Source organism: Taudactylus pleione, unplaced genomic scaffold, assembly GCF_031769625.1.
Source record: "Taudactylus pleione unplaced genomic scaffold, aTauple2 ptg000129l, whole genome shotgun sequence".
Taxonomy (NCBI): Eukaryota; Metazoa; Chordata; class Amphibia; order Anura; family Myobatrachidae; genus Taudactylus; species Taudactylus pleione.
In genome coordinates, this window is record NW_028284531.1 from 8807392 (window position 1) to 8833095 (window position 25704).

At 43.8% G+C, this 25704-nt stretch overlaps 1 protein-coding gene across 2 annotated transcripts in view; it reads left to right on the top strand.

Moving 5' to 3' along the window:
- Positions 1-25408, top strand: part of HDC (histidine decarboxylase) — a 42355-nt gene extending 16947 nt beyond the window's left edge. The window contains exons 6-12 of one of the 2 annotated variants that reach the window (XM_088472986.1): positions 498-641; positions 3832-3898; positions 4019-4181; positions 10187-10277; positions 11811-11909; positions 18707-18808; positions 23949-25408. In XM_088472986.1, coding sequence (XP_088329112.1) covers positions 498-641; positions 3832-3898; positions 4019-4181; positions 10187-10277; positions 11811-11909; positions 18707-18808; positions 23949-24647 — 1365 coding nt within the window. In that variant the 3' untranslated portion in view covers positions 24648-25408. The remainder of the gene's footprint in view (positions 1-497; positions 642-3831; positions 3899-4018; positions 4182-10186; positions 10278-11810; positions 11910-18706; positions 18809-23948) is intronic. The other variant, XM_088472987.1, reaches the window with a different exon arrangement.
- Positions 25409-25704: the final 296 nt, after the last annotated feature.

Consider the following 25704-nt stretch of genomic DNA (forward strand, 5'->3'; position numbering starts at 1 on the left):
GAAGGTGCTTGAAAACGGGGAGTGGAGATCCGAACGCAGGCGTGCTTAAAGGTCAAAACGGGCGTTTTAAGGGTGTGCATAATTAATACAGCAGCGTCATTGACCACGTGACTGGGTTATTTTATAGCCAGAACTGCTCGTAAGATTGTGGTAGCAAAAACCAACCACAAGAATAGCGAGCAGTTCATACGCTGGTCGATGTACTCGATTAATCTAATAAATAGCGGACATGACGTAGGATACGAGCGGCCAGGGGGCGTATTTTTCCAAAAAACGACCGCAAGTTTTGTTCGCTCGTTCAGACATAGAGGCCGTGAACAGACCGCAAAGAGCGAACGGTTCATTTGAATAGCCACCCCTATTTTCTGGACGAACGACCGCAAATAGCGTCCGGCTCTGAATCAGGCCCTCAGGCTGAATTCTCACTTGAAACATGTTTGCTTAGTTACTAAGCCATAGCAGCATCTAATACATAGCTGATGCTCTTATTTGCACAGGCTCATTCTTCAGTGGAAAAGGCCGGTCTAATTTCTCTGGTAAAAGTCCGGTTTTTGCCAGTGGATGAAAATTTCTCTCTTCGAGGAGAGACACTAAGAGCTGCCGTGGAAGAAGATACAAAACGTGGGCTTGTTCCTGTCTTTGTGAGTGGTACAATTTATGTGTTGTAAACAATTTTCTAATTATTGGATAGAACAGAGGTTCCCAAACACTGTCCTCAAGACACCCTAACAGTCCAGGTTTTAAGGATGGCCATGCTTGGGCACAGGTGACTTGATTAGTACCTCAGTCTTTTGATTTAACCATTTGTGCTCAAACATGTATATCCTTAAAACCTGGAGGTAGCCGATTTGACGTTATGATTCGGATCAAAATGACTAATCGTCCAATATATTGTCTAGTGTGTACCCAGCTTAAGAGTCACCACCACACATGATCGCTTATACAACCGGTGTGCAAGCTCTACACCCACATGTGTAGCTAAATTGTACTGTTATGTTATATGGTGCTGAATAACAAGGTAATGTTGCAGGCATGAGCTATAACACTTCCATGTTGAATAATAATAGCTCCCATGATCTATAATATTGATTTTTCTTTGAAGATTATAAGACTACCATGGTTACAACAGATGGTCAATTTGGTCTATATGGCCAACTTAAACAAGACTTAAACCTACTTAAACAAGACTTAAACCTAGATTTAGACCAATCTGCAACAAACTGTTGGGTGCAAAGACAAATTGCAATACTGACCAACATCTGGTCATATATCAAGTGACATAGGGGCCTATTCATCAACACTAAAATAAAGTTTTTAAGGACATTTTCCTTAATTACCATTATTTTAGTATTCATGAAGGCACTTAATACAGGAGATATCATTGATATCTCCTGGTTAAGTCCCCCTGCATTAATTTCTACACTCCCCATACATTAGTATGGGGACATGGAAATTATGCTATTCATCAAATTCCGAAAATTATGTGGATGGAGTTAAAACTGTACTGTGGTCTGCTGGGAGAACACGTGTCAGAGCAGACACCGGAGCCGGAGGAGCTGCAGTGGGCAGGTAAGTGCGGGACAGGGGGGGAGGTATGCGGAGGGCGCAGGGGGGAGGGAGGGCTGTGGCACACACAAAAAATTACTAGCTGTAGGAAGTGATGCGCATGCGCTGGTTTTACTAATGCAACAGCGCATGCGCAGCACAGATTACAGCTGCGGTAAGGTAGTGTAGAGAGGGATAACTATCTATTTCCAGAAAAGCTGTAATCACAAAAATGACAGCTTTTTGAAATAGATAGTTATGGGGAACAGGAATGATGAATTCCTTCGGTAATTAGGTAGAATTCCAATCGAGCTCTAAACCTAATTACCTCCATCGAATTTTAAGTTATGATGAATAGGCCCCATAATCAGAAAATCTAGTTATCTAATTGCTAATATACAGTATGCCAGCATATGTGATCATCAGAAGGTCATTACCATATACAGCCACACATAGGCCCTCATTCAGACCCGCTCGTAAGCGCTATGCGCTTGCAAGCGGGTCAAAGGTGAGGACCTGCGAACGCGCAGCGCTCGCAGTGCGCATGCGCAAGCCTCGGAGCGAGTGACAAATTCACTCGTTCCGAGGCTTACTACAACAGGGCAGCTGTCGATGTTGATCGACAGCTCGCCCCGTTTTGTAGGCAGGGTGGGGGGGATGGCCGGACAAATGGAGGAGTTCCTGAAGGAACGCCTGCCGTTTGTAGGCAGCCCTACTGACGTCACCAGTGATGTCAGTAGGGAGCTTCCTGCTCTGTTAGAGCAGGAAGCTACCTGGGGGCTTGCGGTAGACGAGACCCTACCGCAAGGGTCTCGTCGCAAGCCCTGATGGTGACCATCGCGACCATCACCTGGTCACTCGCTAAAGCTGTGGGTGGTCACCCACAGCTTAGCGAGCGGCCAGGAGGCCGACTTTTAAAACAAAAGCGGCCGCCCTCATTCAGAGAGAGCGAGCGGCTCTGAATGAGGGCCATAGTGTTGAAGACAGAAGCTTACGCATCTGTTTTTATTTTACAGCCTAGAAATCTAGGGATAGAGGGCCTAATTCAGACCCACTCGTGAGCGCTGAGCGCTCGCAAGCAGGTCGATGTTAGCCAAGTGCGCATGCGCACGATGGAGGCGGCTCCGTCATGGGCATGCGCGAGACCCGAATAACGACGGCCAAGCCGTCGTTATGGGTCTCGCACCAAAGGGGGCGTGCTGTCGATGGTGAGTGACAGCACGCCCCCTTTGGTGGGCGGGCCCGGGGGCGTGGCTGTCCAGGCGGAGGCATTCCCATGGGAACGCCTACCATCTGGGGCCGGCCCCACTGACATCACATGTGATGTCACATGTGATGTCAGTGGGAGTGCTTTTGGCTCTGATAGAGCCAAAAGCACTCCAGGGCTTGCGGCAACGAGACCCTACCGCAAGGGTCTCGTCGCAAGCCCGATGGTCATCATTTTGGCTGCTCGCTATAGCTGTGGGTGGTCACCCACAGCTATGCGAGCGGCCAGGAGGCCGCTGTTAAATACAGAGGGACGGCCCTGATTCAGAGCGATCGCTCTGTCAGAGCGTCCAGCTCTGAATCAGGGCCGAGAACACAGGCTAAAAGCCAAATAATGGAAATGGAAATTCATAATTCTGGGATATTTGAGATTTATTTATACACTGCTAAATCAAAAGTGATGGTAACTGGTTGATTTTATGGAAAAGATGGGCAAACGGTATCCTCTCAATAACTATGCAATCTTATGATCAGATCTTTGTTCTATATATGGTACAAAGCGTTATGGAGAAACTAACTGCATTTTTGTCTCAATAGTTATTCTTTGATTTTGGCACATACACACTTATGCTTGCATCAGAAGTACAAAAAAATATACAGTAAGAAGCCTTTTCTAAATCCTACACCTCATAGTGAAACAATTCCGTATGTGTTAAGCTGCATACACACACAACGATTTAGTAAATGAACGATTTTAGTAAACGATTTTCTTTCATTTTTTCAAAAGAAAAATTAACGAAAATCGTTTACTAAAATCGTTTATTTACTAAATGTAATGAACGATTTTTTTGAACTACAAATGATTTTTGCATATTCCCTTAATGAAAATCGTTGAGTTGACAAGTCTGACTGAACTACAAACTACAAACGTGAACGCGCATGAACGATTATCGTTCATCGTTTGACTCAGAAAGTGAACGATTTTTTCAAACGATTATCGTTAAACGATATCGTTTAACGATGATTGTTCAAAAAATCATTGTGTGTGTATGCAGCTTAAGTATTACTTTCTTGTTACAGGTTTGTGCGACTCTGGGTACAACAGGAGTGTGTGCCTTTGATAACCTTGCAGAGTTGGGGCCAATATGTAAGTAGGATCATCAATGCTAATTATTCAGTAATGATTATTTATGTGACTCTGCATGTTTTTATTGCTAATCTTCATTAATTTCTAAACCTACTTTGTGACTGTGACCCTAATGTCTAGGTGCCAAAGAAGGACTGTGGCTCCACATTGATGCAGCGTATGCTGGCACTGCCTTTCTGTGTCCTGAGTTCAGATCATTGCTCAGTGGAGTGGAGTTTGCTGATTCTTTCACATTTAACCCATCAAAGTGGATGATGGTTCATTTTGACTGCACTGCTTTCTGGTGAGCCCCGACATTGTGTTAAGTCTGTCATTAGGTAGAAGCAGATGCCTTCACTCATCATTCCCAGCATATCTCTAGGCAGCAAGGTCTGAAGAATGAAAATGAAGGGGAAAGGCTTGCAATTCAGGGGTATCATTTTATATTGCTTGCTCCCTCCATCAAATAGCAAAGTTGAAAAAAAACTAATTCTCTAAAGGGGAGATGTATCTAGCCTTGGAGAGAGATAAAGGCCCGTATTCAATTTGAGGCGAAAGTCCAGACTTTTCGCATGCTGGACTTTTTACCTCCTTTGACTGTTTTCCAGGCGGAAAAGTATCGCGCGCGTGCCTGCTATTCCCCGTATTCAATTCCAAAGTAGGCAAAAAACGTGAACAGGCGAAAAAATACGGGAATTTTCAGGAAATAATTGTAGGACCCCCCTAAAGATGTCCAGACCTGGGAGATCATTACGGGTACCCCCGTTTTTGCCTGAAAAAGAAAGTTGGGTTTTTAAATAGCCGCGGCTGTTTTTTTTCCCCCCGACTTTGAAGAAGTGATGCAGAAGAGCACTTAGCGTTTTTAAAAGTGTTCCCATCAAATTTGGGGTCCATGAAAATGGGTACTAGCATATTTTTAAGTCCCTAAACTAATTTTTTTAAAATTCTGCAAAACTGTACCTGCCGCTTGTCCCCGCTATGAAGAAAACACCCGCCGCATACATGGAGACCCGACCTGAATTAATTTAGATAGTTTGGCACTTTGTTCCCCTATTTATTTATTTTTAACCCCCAAAATTAAACTTAATTTTTTTGGGGTGTCCCGATTATTTTTAAACTTTTTTTGATGCAGTTTTTTTTTAATAACACTCCCAGGGGTGCAGGCTATTTTTTGTAAGCCTGCACCCCTAAACCCCAATTCTGCACCTTTTTTCGCCAGCAAAAAGCTGGTGAAAACTTATCCCCGTTTTTTTATCATTGACTTTTCGCATCGGCGAAAAGTCAATGTAATTGAATACAGGGTTAATTCAAATAGGCGAAAATTATGTCATCGGCGATAAATTATCGCCGATTCCGACATTTCGCCTCAAATTGAATACGGCCAAAAGTGTAGATGTTCAACTTGCCCAAAGCAACCAATCAGCTTCTATAATTTATTCATTTATCTAGCACAATCTATGAAATGACAGTTAGGAGCTGATTGGTTGCTTTGGGCAACTTCTCCGCTTTATCTCTATCCAAAGCTTGATAAACATAAATATGTAATATGTGGGATGACTAAAAAGGAAGTAATGTGAACTTAAATGTTTAACTTAGTGGAAATGTAAAGGTCACACTGACACTTAGGGGTATATTTACTAAAGTGCCGGTTTTTAGAAGTGGAGATGTTGCCCATAGTAACCAATCATATTCTACTTATCATTTATCTAGCACCTTCTAGAAGATAATAGTACATATTTCTATTTTGGGACCTGCGTGTCATAGGAAGCACCCTGAAGATGTCTTCACTTTGTTGAGAGTGCAGGACTTTTGGCGACACACACATATATATATAATATATATATATATATATATATATATATAGAGAGAGAGAGAGAGAGAGAGAGAGAGAGAGAGAGATATCCCTTAGCGGCAAATTAAAGATACAACGGTGAATTTGTCCATAACAACCAACCAGCTTCTGTCATTTATAGACTGTGGGGCAGATGTATCAAATCTCGAGGATAGATAAATGCAGAGAGATAAAGAACCAACCAATCAGCTCCTAGCTGTCAATTTTCAAACACAGTCTGTAAAGTGACAGTTAGCAGCTGATTGGTTGGTACTTTATCTCCATCCACTTAATCTCTCTCCAAGGCTTAGTACATAGGCCCTTAATCTCTCTCCACTTTATCTTTCTCCAAGGTTTGATACATTTTTCCCTGCCTGGGAGAGATTTATCAAATCTTGGAGAGAGATAAAGTACCAGCCAGTCAGCATCTAACTGTCAGTTTCCTGGCTGTGTATGAAAAATGACAGTTAGGAGCTGATTGGTTGGTACTTTACCTCTCTCCACTATATCTCTCTTCAAGCTTTGCAAAATATTCTCCCTTGTTCCTGTCACCCAAGCACTGGACAGTTCTACAGACACTGCCCAAGGACGGGATGTGTCAGTAATTCTATGGGGCTTCAACGTGTACATATGCAGGAAGCTCTATAGATGCCTTTGCCTATAGAATCCTATGAGCTTCTTTTTGTGACTCTTCCCCGCTGTTTGGGCATGCGCAGGCCAATGAAAATAGATAGGTGGAGCGCTTATTTGAAATAGTGATAAAAGATGATAATATAATGTAAGTTTTAATAAATTATTGCAACAATAATACAGAATAAAATAATGTTAAAGGCATAAAAAATAAAATCATATGTATATTCAATGGCAAACACTCATGACACTGCAATGATAATAAATAATCCTTATAGGTGAACGTACTGATGCATTAGGAGAAAGGGCCTGATTCAGAGATATACGAAATGGCGATATTTACACAGATTGAGCGATTGTTAGCCATTGCGCATGCATGTAAGCCGCACTGCACACGCGCAGTGATAAAATTGTGAATACGCTCACACAGAGGATTCACTCCCAAAGTGAGTGGCAGGTAGTCAGTGTTTGGGGTAGGTAACTGGAGGTAGCTAGAGAAATGCAGGCGTATAGTAATATTTAAACACTGTTTTCTGGGTGTCCATAAATTAGCCATTGTGTTCTTGCTCGCAGCAGTAGAGTGCTCTTTGTGTCTTGAGACCCACTATGTCTGTGACAGCTTAAACTTAATCAGAAGGCTGATGGCCGCTTGATTTTTCCAGTTTTGTGTGTGACAGGCAGATATGAGACGTTTTCAGCGGGCGTCTCAAAGGGGTTGGGTATGAGATCCCGGCTGTCGGGATACCGCTGCTCAGAATACCGACAGCGGCATCCCGACAGTCAGAATCCTGACACCCATAAGGAAATAAGGTAATACTAACCCTTAACCCTAACCCTCCTTTCCTGTGCCTATCCCTAACCTCCTCTCCTAGTGCCTAAACCTAACCTCCCCTCTCTACACCCTAAACCTAACCTTCCCTCCCTGGTGCCTAAAACTAACCTCCCCCCCTAGTGCCTAAACCTAACTACCCCCTCCCCGAGGAATCGGTATGTAATACCGAAAGATGGGAACCAGGCGGTCAGAATACCGACGTCTGGATCCTGACAGGGTTAACATACCGACTCATGGTGGTCGGTATGCTAACCATCCCCCTCTCCCTACCCTAGCCTTCCCTCCCTGGTGCCTGACCTAAACTCCCCCCCTAGTGCCAAAACCTAACTTCCCCCCTCCCCGCACCCTAAACCTAACCTCCCCCCTTAGCAGGGCTGTGACTAGGGTAGTGCGACCAGTGCCGTGGCACAGGGCACCGCAGGGCAGGTGGCGCTGTTTGGGCCTGTCAATTTTCAGTTTATTATCATTCTCACTTGTAGCTTCCTCTTCTTTTATTCCCATCTCCTGGCCTCCCCTATCATTTCCCTGGCCCTTCCCCATGAGGCTATGGCCCTTTTTCAGGTGCACTATCTATTGTCCCTAATTGAAAAATGTGGGGGGGGCACCAATGCTTCACTCTGGCACAGGCACCAAAAAGTCTAGTTACGGCTCTGCCCCTTAGTGCCTAACCCTCCCCCTAGTGCCTAACCCCTAAACCTAGCCCTCCCCCCACCACGCTACTTACCTTTGACATCCCGGTGGTCGGGAGTCTGACCAGTGTCAGTATTCTGGCGCCGGTAAGGTAAGCGTCGGCATCCAGACCACCGTGATACCGAATGCATACCCTCCCCGCACCCTAAGTCTAACCCTTTCCCCTAATGCCTAACCCTAACCCTCCCCTTAATGCTTAACCCTAACTCCACAACCTAACCTTAATCCTCCCCCTAATGCCCGATATCTACCTTCGGGATGCCGGCGGTCGGGATTCTGGTGCTGGGATTTCGCCACCAGCATATCGTCTGAAAGCACTGTACAGTACACACCGTATCTATAGAATATAGTGCAATTGTTAACGGTACTGAAACTTGCAGGTACTTAGTTGTGTTTCTCCGGGTATATACACTCATCAGAAGGCTGCACATGCAAATAGGACTCTCGGGTAATAAACCCAGAAGTCCTCTCATTGCAAGGGACAGATTTTATCGGAAGAGCTATCCTGGGTGGTAAGTATTCATGCATACAGACATTATTAATCCCTGTATGTATACAACAGGGGGCGGGATGTATAGCATAGTATTTGCGATACATAGGGGTCTATTTACTAAGCCTTGGATGGTTATAAAGTGGACGAAGATAAAGTACCAGCCAACCAGCTCCTAACTGTGATTTTTCAAACACAGCCTGTGACATGGCAGTTAGGAGCTGATTGGCTGGTACTTTATTTCCATTCACTTTATCTCCATCCACGGCTTGGTAAATAGATCCCAAAGTGTTGATTTTGTCTTTAAAGTAAGGTCAAAGTAATGAGCGATGAGGGAAAAGGGGGCAGCTAGTGGGCAAGAAGAGAGAAGTTCTTCTCCACACTTTGGTGGCTTTGACTGATGGTTTTAAAACAGCTACAGGAATCCATGCTAAATCAGGTATGTTTAGTATTGATTCCTGTTGCCGTTTTAAAAGTCACTGATGATTGGCGGCTTAGACAAACCACCAGTGTGTAAATACACCAGGATGTGAGGAAGACTTGTTCGGCGTGAGAGAGCAGGTTGTATAGTAGGAGGAAAGGATCAGTCTGAGATGGCTGATTCAGAGTTGTACATAAACCCAGTGGTTCGCATACAAATGTTTGAAGATCTGGAATGATGTGTACAGCAAATGTGCAAATCTTCTTCTGCTTGTTCACTTACAGTGCCTGGACTCCGGCTGTTTGGGAACAGAATGGGGGCGGCATCAGGCAGCGTCACAGAAAATGGGGGCGCATTGGCCCTGTGTTCTGGGCGTGCTAAAGCCAGTGGTTGCGTCCTTGTACATGGCTTCACTGGCTTCAGCTGAGTGAAAACATCGGTCATTCTGAGCAAGCTGTACATTACTCAGATGACCGATGGTCACACAGAGTGATCCGATGCTGCGGCCTTGGTCAGAGAAGCCGGCAGGAGGGGTCTATTTACACAAGAAGCCTACTGCGGCATTAGCATATTTTAGCATTGCTGCTGTGTCCAAAGACACCGCAGCAATGCTAGAAGCATACAACTCTGAATCAGGCCCATAGTCATGACTATGGGCCTATGCTCAGTAGACAGTAGTCTGTTTTGAGTGCCAGGATTGGGTTTGGGATGTTGGAGATGATGGGGAAGGGCGGGGGGCTCAGGAGCAACTTCGCTGTGGGCAGTGGAAGTTATGAAATTGTAGAGCGAGGCAGCAGCATTAGTGCATGAGAGGGAAGAACATGGGGGGAGGCTGAATCGAGAGAGGATGAGAAGAAGATAGGTTCACAGTCATTAAGGTGCCCCTAGCTTAGGCAGTGAGTAGGTAAGTAGGATATACTGTATGTAAAGGTAGAAAGAAAGAGATTATGGTCAGAGAGATGAAATGCTGACTGAAGTTAGCCATTTCGCAAAGATGGCTGAACATGAGGTCCAAGGAGTGACCATTAATGGGTGGGAGATGGAGTTCACTGGAAGATGTCACAGGAGGAGGTGAGCATGAAGTGTTCGGAGGCAGCTCCAATAAGGATGTCAGTTGTCATGATAAATTCCCTGAGAATAAGAGTGAGTAGATCAGTGGAAAAGAAGTGGGAAAGTCAGCATGTTTACCGATCCTCCTTACCTCTATTGGTAATACAGCCATTTACCAGTACTACTACTGCAGGCTTGGTCCAAGGCAGCATTGCCACTTGCTACACCTTGGCATGGGTGCCTCTTATTTCTGTTTCAAAATGATGGGAGCTCTGTGATTCAGACCAAAGCAGGATAAAACCGTGCATTTACAAAATAAAAACAAAACAAAAAAAATGACCCTGAAATCTGCTTTATTTCCATAGGGTGAAAGATAAATACAAGCTGCAGCAAACATTCACTGTCAACCCTATCTACCTCCGGCATGCCAACAGTGGAGCTGCAACTGACTTCATGGTAAGCTTTTATGCAATGCATGAAAGGACAACTGCACATCGAGGACACACATTATAATGGCTAAATAGAACTTAAGCTAAAACTGAGCAAAATCATTCAAGTGGATTTAGCATGTCCTATTTATTTAAAAAACAAAACAAAAAACCTTACCCTTATATAGTAGTTGGTGCTCTAGGGGCGATAGCTTATTAACAAGGACAGCTGTCATATAGCAGTAAAGGAAAAAAATAGTTATTACTAAAATAAAATATTCTTTTACTTTGATAAATAAAGAAATAGATTTTTTAATAATGTATAAAGACTTCCAGGGCAGTGCGCATAAGCCCAGGTTATGTGTGTGCAGAGGGGACCTGGACGGGACGTCAAAGCAGCAAAAGTACTCTTACCTCTGCCAGCCAGTAACGCAAATTTTAGGGCTAAATTGGGTGGGAAAATATTTGCTATCACTGTAAGCATCAATAGAAATTGATAAATAGAACCCTATGGCTTTATAGCAGAACAGCAACAACACAGGGATGGAGGGAGGCTTTATAGCTAATTAATGCCCCTTTCACATTGCCAGCAATAACCCCGGTTATTGCATATGAATGCGCAGCAACCCGGGTTACTGTGCAGTGTGAAAGGACCCAGTTGAAGTAACCCGGGTTGAGCGACCCGGCATTTCAACCTGGGTAACGAGCAGTGGTGTCCCTACCTCTCTTTGCACGCAATGCGGGCAGTGGCGGGAAGCTTGTACTGCGCGCGATGGTGCCACGCCTGCAAATAAGGGAACGTGGCCTCGTGGGTGGGGGCATGGCCTCGCGGCCCGAACCCCCGTTTTTTGTCACCGGGGACCAGCCTGTGTGAACTGCCGGCTCCCTCACTGTGCTAGGAGCAGAGTGCTGCACGTAATGCAGCACCTGGCTCCTGTCACTGAGGGGGAGCCAGCACTTTGGTGTCAACCCTCAGCTGATGACACCCGGGAGTGGCCCACACCCCCCGCACTCTCCTTGTGACGCCAATGGTAACGAGCAGGATTCAACCCGACTCGCGGTGCAGTGTGAACGAGTAACCCTGGTCAATGGGACCTGGGTTCCGTTCACAGCATAGGAAGTGCTGGTGCTTGGAGATTATCTCATCTCCAAGTGCCGGCTCGGCATGTGAAGGCGGTGACATCATCGACTTGGCAATAAACCGTGTCGGGCCGCCAATCTGAAAGGAGTCTCAGCTGGGTCGCATCCAGGATGGACACGTGTACAAAATCCTGGGTGCGACCCGGGATTGCGATGTAAAAGGGGTATAAATAAGAAACGTGTGTGTTAATAACTGAACAAAACAATTAGTCTTTTCCTCAAAGTGTGCAATTATTATTAGATATTTAATTGCTGTACAACATGACAAGAATACTGTACAGGTTCGTACTGTGTAATCTTGGCTAATCCATCACATCTAAAGTGATAGTCAATATTCTTATTTGTGTTGGGCTTGTTTTGATTGAAGTTTGAATGCCTCTTAAAGACATGACACCTCAGAAATAAGTATTTTTAATTGTAGCACTGGCAAATTCCTTTGAGTCGCCGATTCCGCTCCCTCAAACTCTGGTTTGTTATTCGATCCTTTGGAATTAAAAATCTTCAGGCACACATCAGACACGTGAGTATTTATCAGCATATCTGTGCTGTGGTACATACAGTAATGAGTCATTTACAGTAGAACATAAAAGATGTCTGTTTATGTGCAAGTACTGTACACTTATTTTCCTCATCTGTGTCTTGAGTTATACATTAAGGGACCTATGTATCAGGAAATGTCGCAGACATCTCAGCAAAGTGCTAATTAGCACTGCAGATCGCAGTCCCCATTATTGTTATTAATGGGGACTACAATCTGACCCCTATGTACCAAACTTCAAAAAGCAAAGATTTTCAGAGTTTGGCCCCTGTCATTTACTCCATCTTCAGCTGGTGTAAACTGCTTTAAGCCTATGAAGGCTATTGAGCAGGAGAGAGATCTTGCGATATCCCTCGCAGCCTCCGGTCGGCAGCCCCTGACCCTCTGTACATACTATAGCGGGGATATTTTCATTAAAAATGAAAATATCTTCTGCGATATGGATACATAATAATCATGTCAGTTCCGCGATTATTAGTACATAGACCCCTAAATCCAGTGCCGTTTCTAGACAGGAGGGGGCCCGTGTGCAGTCTCCGACACGGGCCCCCTCCTCTCTGCCCGGCGGCTGGCAGCACACTTAGCTGTGCGCGGCCAGCGCCGGAGTTATAGACACTGGGCACTAGAGTATGCCCAGTGTCCAAAATGTATGCACAGGTCACAGGGAAAATGGCCACGGCGGCCATTATCCCTGTACTGCGCATGCGCAAACGACGGGAAAATGGCAGCTGTGACCATTTTCCAGTCGTTTTATCGTGCCGGACCCCGCGCCGACGTGGGACTCGGGAGAGGTAAGTAATATTATGGGTGCAGGGTGTCTGGTGCGGGGCCCCCCTGGACCTAGGGGCCCATGTTCCCCGCACACCCTGCACCCATTATAGATACGTCCCTGCCTAAATCTATAATATATTTGTATCCAGAGAAAATATAAGGCAATCATCTTCCTCAGGTCACTGGGTGTATGCAGCCAACTTTCATGGTATTCAATTCAAATCACTGATTTCCTCACAGCGGAGTTGGCCATAGACAGAAGCCTAAGCACTAGATAAAGTTTATAAATGATTATGGGGCATATGCACTAAACACTGGCCATTCAAAGCTGCAGAATTATAAAAGACAATAATATTAAATACAAAACAAGCCTATTAAATATCAAATGCAAAACCTTTACTACCTGTGAATTCTCACTGGGAGTTAGTTACCAAGAAGCACAGATTCAGATGCACAGTCTCTGGAATGTATTGCGCGTTCCTGGGCGGTGACTGGGGCGGTTAGTCAGACGCGTGGAGATGCTGCAACCTATGGGAGTGTCACGGGTGTACCAGTGAAAGTGGTTGCGTACACAGGCGCTTATTCACTCACATTGGAGGCCATACTCGGCTAGAGAATCTAAATCTAATATGAGACCAGTGCAATTTTCGATGGTGAGACCAAAGGTGGCATCTAAAGGCACACCAAGCATTATTTCCACATTGGGATGCTTGTCTATATATCAGGGTAGGGCATTGTAGTGGCATTAGATGCGACAGCAGCAGAACACTCACACATGGATGCAGCTGCGTCAGGCCCCTAGTGTGTGCTGCACTGTGAGAATTTCATGTAATTTGTACACCTTGTTATCACCAACAGTCATACATACACAATAGCACTTTTTTATTGTGTTATAATTCATTAATTCATGAATCGAGCAGCTATCTCATACACACATTAGTATCCTGCAGTATTTACTGTCCCATTCCCGCCACATGTTATTATTCCCAAACTTAATTCTGTTTCTCAGGTATGCCAATCAGGACTATGCATAGGGGGCAGTAGCGGCCTGTGACAGGGCTCCGTGGTTGTTACTACAATCTTTTTGCACTGCCAATGTCACAGACTGTGGTAATTGCAACAGCTTCAATTTAAACATAGTGTCTGGCAGTCAGAGCCAGATTAAATATGGGGCAGATGGATCTACTGTACAGTTCCAGGCCTCACATGAAAATAGGCCTATCACCATGACAGCATGACGATGACCAGCCACCAGTTGGCCAAACAGTCGGCCATAAATCAGAAGCATTTATTGTATTTCTATTGTCCCCACAAAATTATGCAATTTTTATAGTTTTACATATTTAGGGACACATTGGAGCCCACACGGCACTGGTCACACCCACACAGTACTGGCCACACCCACACAGCACTGGTCACACCCACACAGCACTGGTCACAGATCCTCCTCTTCTCACAATAGTCCCTTCAAGGATTTTAGCCCCAGACCCATGTGGCCCTTAGGGGTCTATTCACTAAGCCTTGGAGAGAGATAAACTGGAGAAATATAAGTCCCAGCCAATCAGCTGCTGTCATTTTTCAAACACAGCCTGTAAACTGATAGTTAGCAGCTGATTGGCTGGGAATTATCTTTCTCCATTTTATCTCTCTCCAAAGCTTAGTGAATAGATCTGTTAATCTGGCCCTGCTGACAGTATCCACTACACACTGCTGAACATCATAAATAATGCGTGAGACTGATCTATATAGCTATTAATCCACTGCCCATATCCACTGTCCATAGACTAAAGACAGCGCTGGAACCATTTCCCCATCTCTATGGCGCTATTAGCCAGTCAGGAATGGGAATTGCAGCCTGGTTGCTATGGCTGTAACTCATACTTGCCAACATTTTAATTATCCTCTCCAGGAGATACCCAGAGAGAAGTAGCTGATCATTTAGGGGGCGGGGCCAGACTCTTTACGTCATTAGGCCCGTTCGCATCATTTTAGCCCTGCCCCTCCATGTGTGATTCCCGGTAATTATCTCCCCATCTTGCAACTTTCACTAGGCAGTCGGTGGGTGAGAGATCCACCCATTCTCCCAGTGGTTCAGAAACTACGAAAATCGTGAGTATCCCGCAACTTCCGGAAGAGTAGGTAAGTATGCTTTAACTGGGATGTGGCCAGTTCATGGTAACTCCATGGTAAATATGGGAGAGATTTATCAAAGCATCGAGAGAGATAGAGTACCAACTAATCAGCTTCTGCTACTTTACAGGCTGTATTTGAAAAATGACAGTTAGGAGCTGATTGGTTATTATTACTTTATCTCTCTCCACTTTATCTCCATTTAAGGCTTAGCAAGTAGACCCCTTTACCTCTCTCAACTTCATCTCTCTCCAAACTTTGATAAACTCCCCCCCCTCCCCTTCTCTGTCACCAACTGCAGTGTTGTGGCTATCTCTCCAGGTAGAGAAGAGCCCAGGTGGAGGACTGTCCCCCTAAACCCCTTACTAGCTCCAAGTAACATTTGTCAAAATAATTGTCAATCAGAAATACAGTTCCCCCTATTGATTCCATTCCCGGAACATACTTTCCACCTGGTATATTTTAACTAGTTACATTACAGGGCCGGTTCAGTGAGCCACAAGGTGAAAACCTATATTGTGGGATTTTAGGGTACAAAACCTTGCTTAGGTGCAAGCACAAGGTTTTATTCTACATAATAAGCGGAATTGCACAAGGTTCTGATGGAACCTAGTGGCTCACTGAATCTGCCCCTATATGTTAGCTGCCCTAGCTATAACACCAGTTTTAGCCTATTTATTTTCATTTGTAATTATGTCAGTATCCACTAGATGGTGGCAGAACAATTTTGTTAGCAAGACAACCTTTAGATAACTAAATTAACCAGTACAAATGTAACAATTTAACGTATCTGGATGAACATACAGTACTTGCATACTTGCCAACATTTGTACTTTGTTGCAGGGGAAATACATCAAGAAATAACATATGCAGGGCCCCATTAAATAAGGAGAGATAGGCTTGTTATCACACCTTACTGATATTAAATGGTGCTCCAACCAATCAGCTCCTAAATGTAATTTTACAGGCTGTGTTTGAAGAATGACAGTTAGGAGCTGATTGGTTGGAGCAGCATTTAATATTAGTAACGAGTGATAACAAACATATAACTCGTAATAAAATGGGGCCCACAGTGTGGTGCACTGACTGCACTCACACTGGCATTTCTGAAAAGATAAAACAAGTTTACAAAATAGGGAGATTGTCAGAAACAAACATTTCATTATCATCACAATTTGCCAAGAGGAACAGAACGTGCTGCCCTCAACTCCCGCCTGCTATGATGAAGTAGAAAGTTCCCCTGAGGACAGCTGAAAGCTAAAACACAATAATCATAATTGCCTCCTTTTTATTACTGCCCTTTGAGATCTCCCACTCTCTCTTCATGTCATTTTGGCTTTGCCCCTGCTACAAATGCAGTAATGCATGGCATTGCACAGCATAGGGAGGGACCACACAGCGAATCATATTATTATGGTCTCACCCACTTCACTGGGGAAATAGACGGGATCCGGAAGGGTGATGTATACTTGGAAATCCATGATATTCTGGTAGAGCAAGCAAATAGGCATATACATATAAGGCTATTCTTATGTTGCCTCATAGGCAGTAAGAAAAGCACCTGCCAATCATATTTATTAATATAAAGTGAAACTGTAAAGGTATACACAAAATCTACATTACAGAGAGTATCACCATTACCATTGGTTACATGCAGAGGTGTCACAAGGTCTAGTGACACCCGGTATGCACTCTGGATACCCCCCATGCGTCGGAGGCGCGCCAGACAAGAAGGGGGCATAGCCTAAATAAAGGGGCATGGCCTCACAGGGGATCCACGATAACATCACTCTGGGGCCAGACCAGCATCACTGGGCTGTCCCCGGAGACTGGGCTGTCAATACTGTTGGCTCCTCTTCTATGACAGGAGCTGGGTGCTGCAGGAGTATGTCACACTGCAGCACCCAGCTCCTGTCACTGCAGAGGAGCCAGCATTTTGGTGCCGATTTTTATGTCACCCCCTCCGAAGGTGACACCCGGGTGCGGCCCGCACCCCCGTCATGACGCCACTGGTTAGATGTAAGGTGCCACCAAATTTTGCAGCACCAGTTACTGTTACAAGTCGTAGAATATATAAATCACACATAAAGGTCCTGACGCAGAGGCGCATGTACTGTCAATGCCGGACGCTAGCGATGATGTATTCAGTGTACACATGCATCTCAGCTGCACTGCGCATGCATCCCAATGGTTGCTGCCTAAAGCCACTGAACAAAATTGTACGCACTGAGAGACAAATCCAGTGGGCGTTTCCTGGGTGGTAGCAGGGGTGTGGCTAGCGTCTTTTACTGCAGTCGCACTGATTCCGGTGGCCATATTCAGACAGACGGTGATTCTGCTGATCCATATGACTAGTGCCGTGTTCGATGGTGTGACTGCTGAGCAGCCAGTGGTGCGTCTTAATGTGCACAGCGGCGGATTAGCGCCGCAGTGGGTGGAATCTCTATATGTATCCCATCGGCTGTGGTATTAGCATAAAGACGCAGTCGCAGCAGAATTAGCGGGCACCTCTGAATGAGGCCCAAAGGCAGGACTGTCACAGCCTGCAACAGCCCTGGTACAATCTCCTGACAAATGTGAAGTTTGCCATCAAGGCCTATCACTATTATAATCATCTTGGACCAGATCAGGGTTGGATGTATGTCTCATGTGTATGTTGCTCCAAAACTGCGTGCACAGAAAATAAAGGTGTAAGGTTTGTGTAGAGTGGTATGCGTCTCGTGTAAGTCTGATTTGCTGCTGTTCATCATCATCAGTGCACAGTACTTACCCTATATTAGGTGGAAAGGGTGCACATGGAAACAGGTTCAATGCTGTGTAGCTCTCACTGAATTAAGCCTCACTGAATTAAGCCTCGTAGCAACACACTACATAAGTGGAGATGCTATTGAAAAGCATCAGACTCCACATCACCGGTACTTGTGTGCGCTCAATTCCAAAGTTCCTGTTACTTCCCTGACTACCTGGTTTGCCAGATCGTGATTACAGCCTGCTCCCAATCATTCATTATTTATACCACTTTGAGCACCATACCATACATTTTACTGATAGGAGTTATCATGATTTTTGGTGCCAGTTACCAAACACCAACTTCATTATGGACAAATACAATTTACAGCAACCGAGCTGGGAGGCCTTTCTGTGTGGGTGCATTACACAGTGTTTACCTTCATCCTCTGTATTGGAAACAGCCACTAGGGTCCACTGCCCAGAGCATTACCTGCACAGCATCTGCAAACTACTATACAATGGACTAGCATGTATGATGTAGACAAGGAGATGGAGATGTTAGACAGAGGGTAGAGAGGGCCCTGCCCGTGGGGAGTCTGGAGGAAGAGGGCAATGATGAGATAAAACTAATGGGATTCCGAGAGGAGATGAGACTGTAGCTGGTAGAACATGCTGAGGAAGTAGTATAAGATGGAGTTGGACAGACTATAATGAAGAGGTGGGTTTTGAGAGAAAGCTCTTGAAAGAGCCATAAGTAGGTGGCAAGGTGGCAGCACCAGCACAGGAGGTGCGAGTGAGATGAGCATTTAGGATGGATTGTAGTGGAGAAAGATGGGTTGGATGAAGGCCAGATAGCTGGAGTTTGCTGTAATCAAGGCAGGAGATAGTAAAAAAAATGGATAAGGGTTTGGAAACATCCCGTGTGAGAAAGTGACCTGATTCTGAGAGAGGGAGAGGGTTATGAGGCACCATAAGGAACAGGATGTGTTGAGTGACAATGATGGGAGAGTTAAGGATGACATCATGGCAGTGCGGTTAGGAAACGAGGAAGAGTGTGATGTTGTCAACCATGAGGGAAACTAGAGGGGAAGTAGTAAAGGAGTGGAAAATGGTATTTATTAATTATTCCTATGTCTTCAAAATTTCAGGGCACAGAACTGGCTCAGTATTTTGAGTCTTTGGTTAAAGCGGACCAGCTCTTTGAAGTTCCTGCCAAGCGACACCTGGGACTGGTTGTGTTCCGTCTACAGGTAAAGTGGGGGATTTTGTGTTTTCAAGTATCATCTCTGCTTTTGCCACTAAATTTTTCTTTTATTTTGGAGTTTTAGTTCTCCCAGAATTAAGATATGTCTGATAGACTCAGTACATGAGTGATAATGGGAGCAAATTAATATAGTAAATTATTACATTTAATAACTTATTAGAATAATGTGCTATAATTCAACCAATGTCCCTGTAATTGGATAACCAGACCAATGATGGTGCTTTAAAAGGGCCTTTTCCCTACTTTGCAGCAGGAATTGTCATAGAATCTGTCATGACACCAAGCCACTAGTGATTACTGAGCCATAACTAGTTGGCTGGAGGGGGGCGACATCCTGGCCATATGCAAAACTATAGCAGTCCTGCCTGACAATCAATGGGACTCCTCTCAAAGTAGTCACAATGCTATCCCATCCAGGATTATAAATGATGAAGGTCATGGTCCCGTCTGTTGGCCCACCTCTCCCTCCTCCTTCACTGGTCTGCATGGCGATAACAAGATGTCACAGAAAAAGTGACAAGCAAGGAGTCAGGACGTCAGCTGCTGCAGTGTTCATAGAAGCTTAGTGGGGATCAGAAAGTTAGAATAAAACATTATATGGGGGGCAGTGCGGCATATAATTTAAATGAAATACACAATGCGGTGAGGTCAAGGGCTGGGGAGGCACACATGGGGGTGGGTGTGAGTGCTGGGAGCCTCTCTAACCCCTACTCACTGTAATCCTCAGCTCATTACACTAAGCTTCAGTGTCTATTGATTTTCCGACCTGCATCACAACTGGGTCTCGTCTCTTCCTCCCCCTGCTGCTGTTGCTGACTGAGCTCTGATGGGAATCTGAGCAGTGCACCTCCTGGTCACATGGCACATCCAAGGTGTCCGTCAGTGCTCAAGGCATTCCCCCCACAGAGAGGCACGCCATAAGTTTCACCACCCAAAGGCAGGAGAAAAGATGTGCAAAATCCCTAATTTTGACAAAAAGCCCTGGGTCTGGTATTTTGGGGTGCTGTATGGATGGGTCAGATATTTTTAGGATTGCCGGAGGCTGCAACAGGTGTTTTTTTTTAAAGTTTTTAAAAGGCACTTTAGAGACCCAAAAAAATACTATTAGTCCTTACACCATACACCCGATGATTGCCTGTTCACTGCATTCCAGCACACGGGCAGGAAAAGGGTTCAATTTGGTGATTTACGGACTGCAACCCTGCTAATCTTTTCTATGGGACAGTGACACACAGTAGTGAGCACAGAGACGTCTGTCTCATTAGTATCCAGGAATCTGGGACAAAATTGTTTGTTGTGCTGTAAATTTTACACTGCTAGATAAATAATTTGTTTGTCTCAATTAGCAGTTGTATGGAATGTGATTGGTTTTTCCTTCAGATAACATAAATATTATCGAGTAACATAGCACAAGACTACAGTGTGCATGATTTGCTCAGCTGGAAAAGAGTGAGAAACACATGTTGTCTGTCCATCTTGATAGTACGTTTATATATTATTAAAATGTCTTTTGGGACACGGATGTTTTGACTTCAGGAGACTTATAAATTGCTGACAAACATTGTTGTTAGATTACATGCATTTAATAGAAATCAAGTGATTCAGCATTGTGATTTCATTTCTTGCAATTAGGAGTCAAGTTAATATCATCCATTTTCAGCATAACAGGATAACTCTCCCCAGACATTGTGAATATCTCATTAACATTGAGAGTCAGCCACTCTTATTAAGAAAATGTATTCTATTATAATAAACATTGTGCTATTTTCCTTTATATATTATCCTTTTTTTTCTAAGTAAAATGTATTTATTAAAAGTTATGTTTTAGAACACAGGTTCTCAAACTCGGTCCTCAGGACCCCACACAGTGCATGTTTTTCAGGTATCTTCACAGAATCAAAAGTGAAATAATTATAAACGGTATGCAGTCGGGAAGCCGGCGGACGTAATCTCGACGTCTGGTTTCCCAAGTGCTTTATCCCGACGAGGGTTAAATGACAGGCGTCTAAGTCTAGACGCCTGTCATTTTACAAACGCCGGGAGACCGGTGCCCGGCATCCCGATCGAAGTAATGCCGGGCGCCGCTGCGGACAGCCACGGGGGGGAGGGTTAGGTTTAGGGCTCCCGGGGGGGACTTAGGGTTAGGCACCCCCCCAGGAGGGTAGGGATAGGCTAGGGGAAGGGAGGGTTAGGGTTAAGCACCCCCGGGGGGGACTTAGGGTTAGGCACCCCCCCCGACTTAGGTTTAGGCAGTGGGGAAGGGGGGGGTTAGATTTAGGCACTTAGAGGGGGAATTAGGGTTAGGCACTGGGGGGAAGGTTAGGGTTAGGCACCCCTAAGGAAGGTTATGGTTAGGATTAGGGAGCGGAGGTTAGGTTAGTAAATACTTACCTGGGGACAATCAGGATTTTCATCCATGTCGGGCAGCCGCTGTCGGGATTTGAACCACGTTCGGCAGTAATTCATACCGATTTCATTATAACCACCTGTGGATCTTTTAAAATGTGTCAGTGAGTAATGAATACACCTGTGCACCTGCTGGGTGACCTGGAAAACGTGACCTGTGTGGGGTCCTGAGGACCGAGTTTGAGAACCACTGTTTTAGAGTATACCATTTCTTATATCTAACTAGCTATTAAGCTTTAACAAGTAGTGCCCCCACAAAGGGATCTTCCTACTACTGTTGTAGATTATCTTTTTCTACAACAAAGTGTTTGAAAATATTTTAAGTGCAGAGCCTCTAGTACAGGATGCAGTTAAGGTGCCAGCGGCCAAAATCCCAGCGCCAGAATCCCAACCCGTGGGCAGAATACCGGCACCGGAATTCCAACATTAGTTGAGATGCTGCCGACGGAATCCCGATAGCCGGCATCATGAACGTAAGTATAGAGGGGCGGGTTAGGTTCAGGGCGCGAGGGGAGTGTTAGGTTTAGGCACCACCAGGGGGGGTTAGGGTTAGGCATTAAGGGGCTAGGGTTACGTTTAGGCACCAAGGGGGTGGGGGTTAGGTTTAGGCACTAAAGGCTGTGGGGTGGACGGTTGGGATGCAAGAAGGGAGGGTTAGGGGGTGAAGGGGGGGAGGGTTAGGATACCTACCGAGCCCCTGCCGGGATTCTGAGCATCGGGACTGGCGGTCTCCCGTATGTATTCCTCTAGTACAGCGAATGATCATACAATTGGAGGCATAATCATTGCATTATTTGCACAGTAAAAACTTGGATTTTTCATGTGATTTTCTGTAAAAAGCTCAAAAATGGGTTACTTATATAGGACATATATTTTGGGGTGTTGTATAGATTGTAAATGGGTTTTGAACTTGCAGATTCAGTTACAAGTGTTTTATGAACATGTATTTAGAAGACATAAGCAGAGACTTTGCCTTAATTAAATCTATACAAGTATTTTTTTTTTCCTCTGGGATGGGGGAGTAGGTAAAACATTCACCAGGGGCGCCCAGAATTCTTCTTACAGCACTGGCTAAAACCAATGCTTGGAATCTAATGGCACCTATTGTCTTCACTAATGACCCTTAAACAGAGTGCTGGACTTTGCCTGCTACTTTGTTCCATTATGGACACTCTTTATTACAATTCATGGAGCCCAACTTACCACTATTGACTGATCTAATGGTCTTGTTGGCAGAACTAGAAGCAGTGTGATGCTTTGTATGGCACTCAGCAGAGGAGTGGGGGCAGTTTGCAAGATTGAACTATTGTTTTTTTTTAATATTACTGCTAGCGGGAGGGACAAATAGAAAACCTATGGAGAGACTCACAATGTGGAATAAAATATCTGGCAATGTTAAGCATGCTGATTCAACTCTTACACATTGACCTGAAATGTTACAACATCCCTTTTAAGTGACTTAAGTTTTTATCATGTAATCAATCACTATCTCACCAATGTACTCGACACTTGGTTTAAAGTCTCCAGCATGGGACAGTGGGGCCATTATAACAGTATTGCACTGGCCAAAGCTATGCACTGGGGCCCCTCCCCACCTATTCATAGGAATAAAAATGCAAATGGTCAATAAATTTGATTTATTGGCACTTTCAACAAAATCAATGTGTAAACATAAAAAAACATGATGTAAAGAGAGGAATATTAACTAGACCTCCCTCTTCTCCAGTTTGCAGTGCAGTTCCTGCTCTGCACTGCAGCTGTGATTAAAGTATGGGGGACCCCCGCTCTACTTAATCCTAGTTTCTATTCATTTTCCAAGTTGTAGGTGGATACAATATTTTAGCTTTAATAAATGTGCATATATTATTTGTTTCTAAGCATTGTCTAGCAGTTGCAGCACTGTATTTTATTTCTATACTCATGAAGGTGATGTAATGTAATAGAGGAGGATTACATTACATCACCTTCATTAGAAGGTATGAGAATACAACTAAAATACAGTGCTGCAACTGATAGACAATCCCTCCATAGAAACAAATAATATACAGTATGCACATGGAATACGAATAGAGACTGTGTAATAGGATTCAGCACAAAGTAGAGGTGTGAATCAGACAGTAATACTACTAATACAGAGTTTCTGACAATTAATCAAACAGATATGGTGAATATTCACCTATAATTGTCATATTAATTGATTTATTTAGGATAGGTCACATTGTATATATTTAATTGAGAACAAACCAACTTAGTTCCTCACATTGTATATATAACCCAGAGCTTGATAATTAATAAGTATACCCTTATATTGGATTAATAAAGAAAGAGGAGACACAGCGGGGATTTTTCTTAAAAAATTTTTTATTACACATTTTTCATTTTCATACACTATTACTTTCTTTATATGTTTTTTTTAACCTCTATTTCGCTGAAACTAGTCCAAAAAGGGCATTTTAATGCATATCTAATAAAGATGAATCTTTTTATTCATATAGAAATTATTAATGTGCGCCACATAATAGACAAAATCTTTTTCTTTGTATCATATTATGGTTCTGGATAATTGTTACCTCTTTGTCAGTTGCAGTACCCCCAGAAAAAATACAAATTAAAAATAAATAAAAAATACGGGGTCATTATTTAATACTGATTGCTGTGTGCAGATGTAACCATTCCTTTGTTTTCTCCTGACTTAATGTTCTCTCTGTTGTTAAAACCAGGGCCCAAACGTTCTGACAGAACAGGTGCTGGCAGAACTGACCAGGTCGGGGAACATGTTTCTTGTCCCAGCCACTATCAATGACAAGTATATCATTCGTTTTACTGTCACCTCTCAGTTCACCACTAGGGAAGACATTCTGCATGACTGGAACCTGATCAGAGAAGCCGCAATCAATGTCACCATTTGGCATCACAGCACAATAGCCAGTGATAAGCTGCTGAATCCTCCAACCATGGAAAGTGAGAAGGAGGAGGACACTTTCCAGGGGATCACTGTTCAACCCAAACATGGGAATTTCAGTCCTAAAGACTGGGTTGAGCAGATACCTGAAGATGACTTGGATCCCTTTGATGACTGCTTCCCAGAGACTGTACCTGTGGCCAGCAAACATAAACCAATGTCTTTCATGTATCGATATTGGTCTATACAAGACAAGAAAAAGAGTGCTCGTTCCCTTAGCTGTAATAGTGTGCCAGGACATAATAATCAAAGGGAGGCAATAGTTGAAAAGATTGTGCCACAATTTGAACTTCAAAAAGATGGTAGCATACTTTCCAAGCTCCCAGGTAAGGTCATGATTCTAGAAAAAAATGCTTTCAGGAAATTAATTAAGTTTTACAGTGTGCCCAGCTTCCCAGAAATAAATATCCAGTGTGGTCTTAAATTGCCCTGCTGCCCACTCCAAGCACTAGTGTAAACTGCTCTGAAGTCTCACAAAGTCTTACTATTAAAATCTGTCACATACACACAGTGGGCACAGCCATTTTGGGTGAAACCAATATTGTAGCTGTCAATTCACTATGATCTAATGATATCACAGTCTGCATCATTTCAAAAGTTCCTGCATAGACTACATTCTCATAAATATTGGTGGAGCATACAAAATGGCTGCCCCCACTGTTAGTAGATGATAGGTACACTCTAATATACCAAACAGCTGTATACCAAGGGTACATTTTAGCTTGTAACATTATAGTATATATGACAGAGGAGTCAACTGCACATTTAATAAGTACCGATAAATAAAACCTTCATATGCAATTTATTATTGTGTAATGCAATACACAATTTCTCTTTGTTTGTTTGTTTGTTTGTTTCTTTCTTTCAAAATTATTACCATTTCTTTCAATTCCAAAGCCCACAATAGGTTATCATATGCCTAAGCGTAGCAGACAAGGCTTTGTGTGGAACAGCTGAGATACTTGATGTAGGTACATGTATTAAAGTACCCACCAATTTGCTCAGTTTAAATTGACTCTGGAAAGTAATGTTTTATCCTTTTCCAGAAAAATGTTATTTAGCCATTTGCCAGCTAATTCCACCCTACCTGTCGTATTCTTCACATGCCATTACCAACACTGCAAGTAAATATGGAACCACAAGATGCAACAATCTATATACTGTATTTTAGATGAATACTCTTTAAGGCATATGTGTTATATTTTCTGTTCATGTTTAAAGAACCATATTTGTGACTAATATCAGGAAGACACTGGAATAAACATCAAATACTTTCTAGTATCCTAAAACAACCTTTGTTTTTTTGTCTTGTTATTGAGATTGTCCAAAATGGGACATACTATTTGGCGGTGCTCTTCAAGTGTATTTCTCACGACCTGGAAATGGAGCAATTTCCTTGTACAATAGACTGTTGTGTTAGACAGCTGGACAGTGGTGCACTTTAAGGGGCCTATGTATCAAAGCTCGATGAAAGATAAAATTGTGAGAGATAAAGTACTAACCAATCAGCTTCT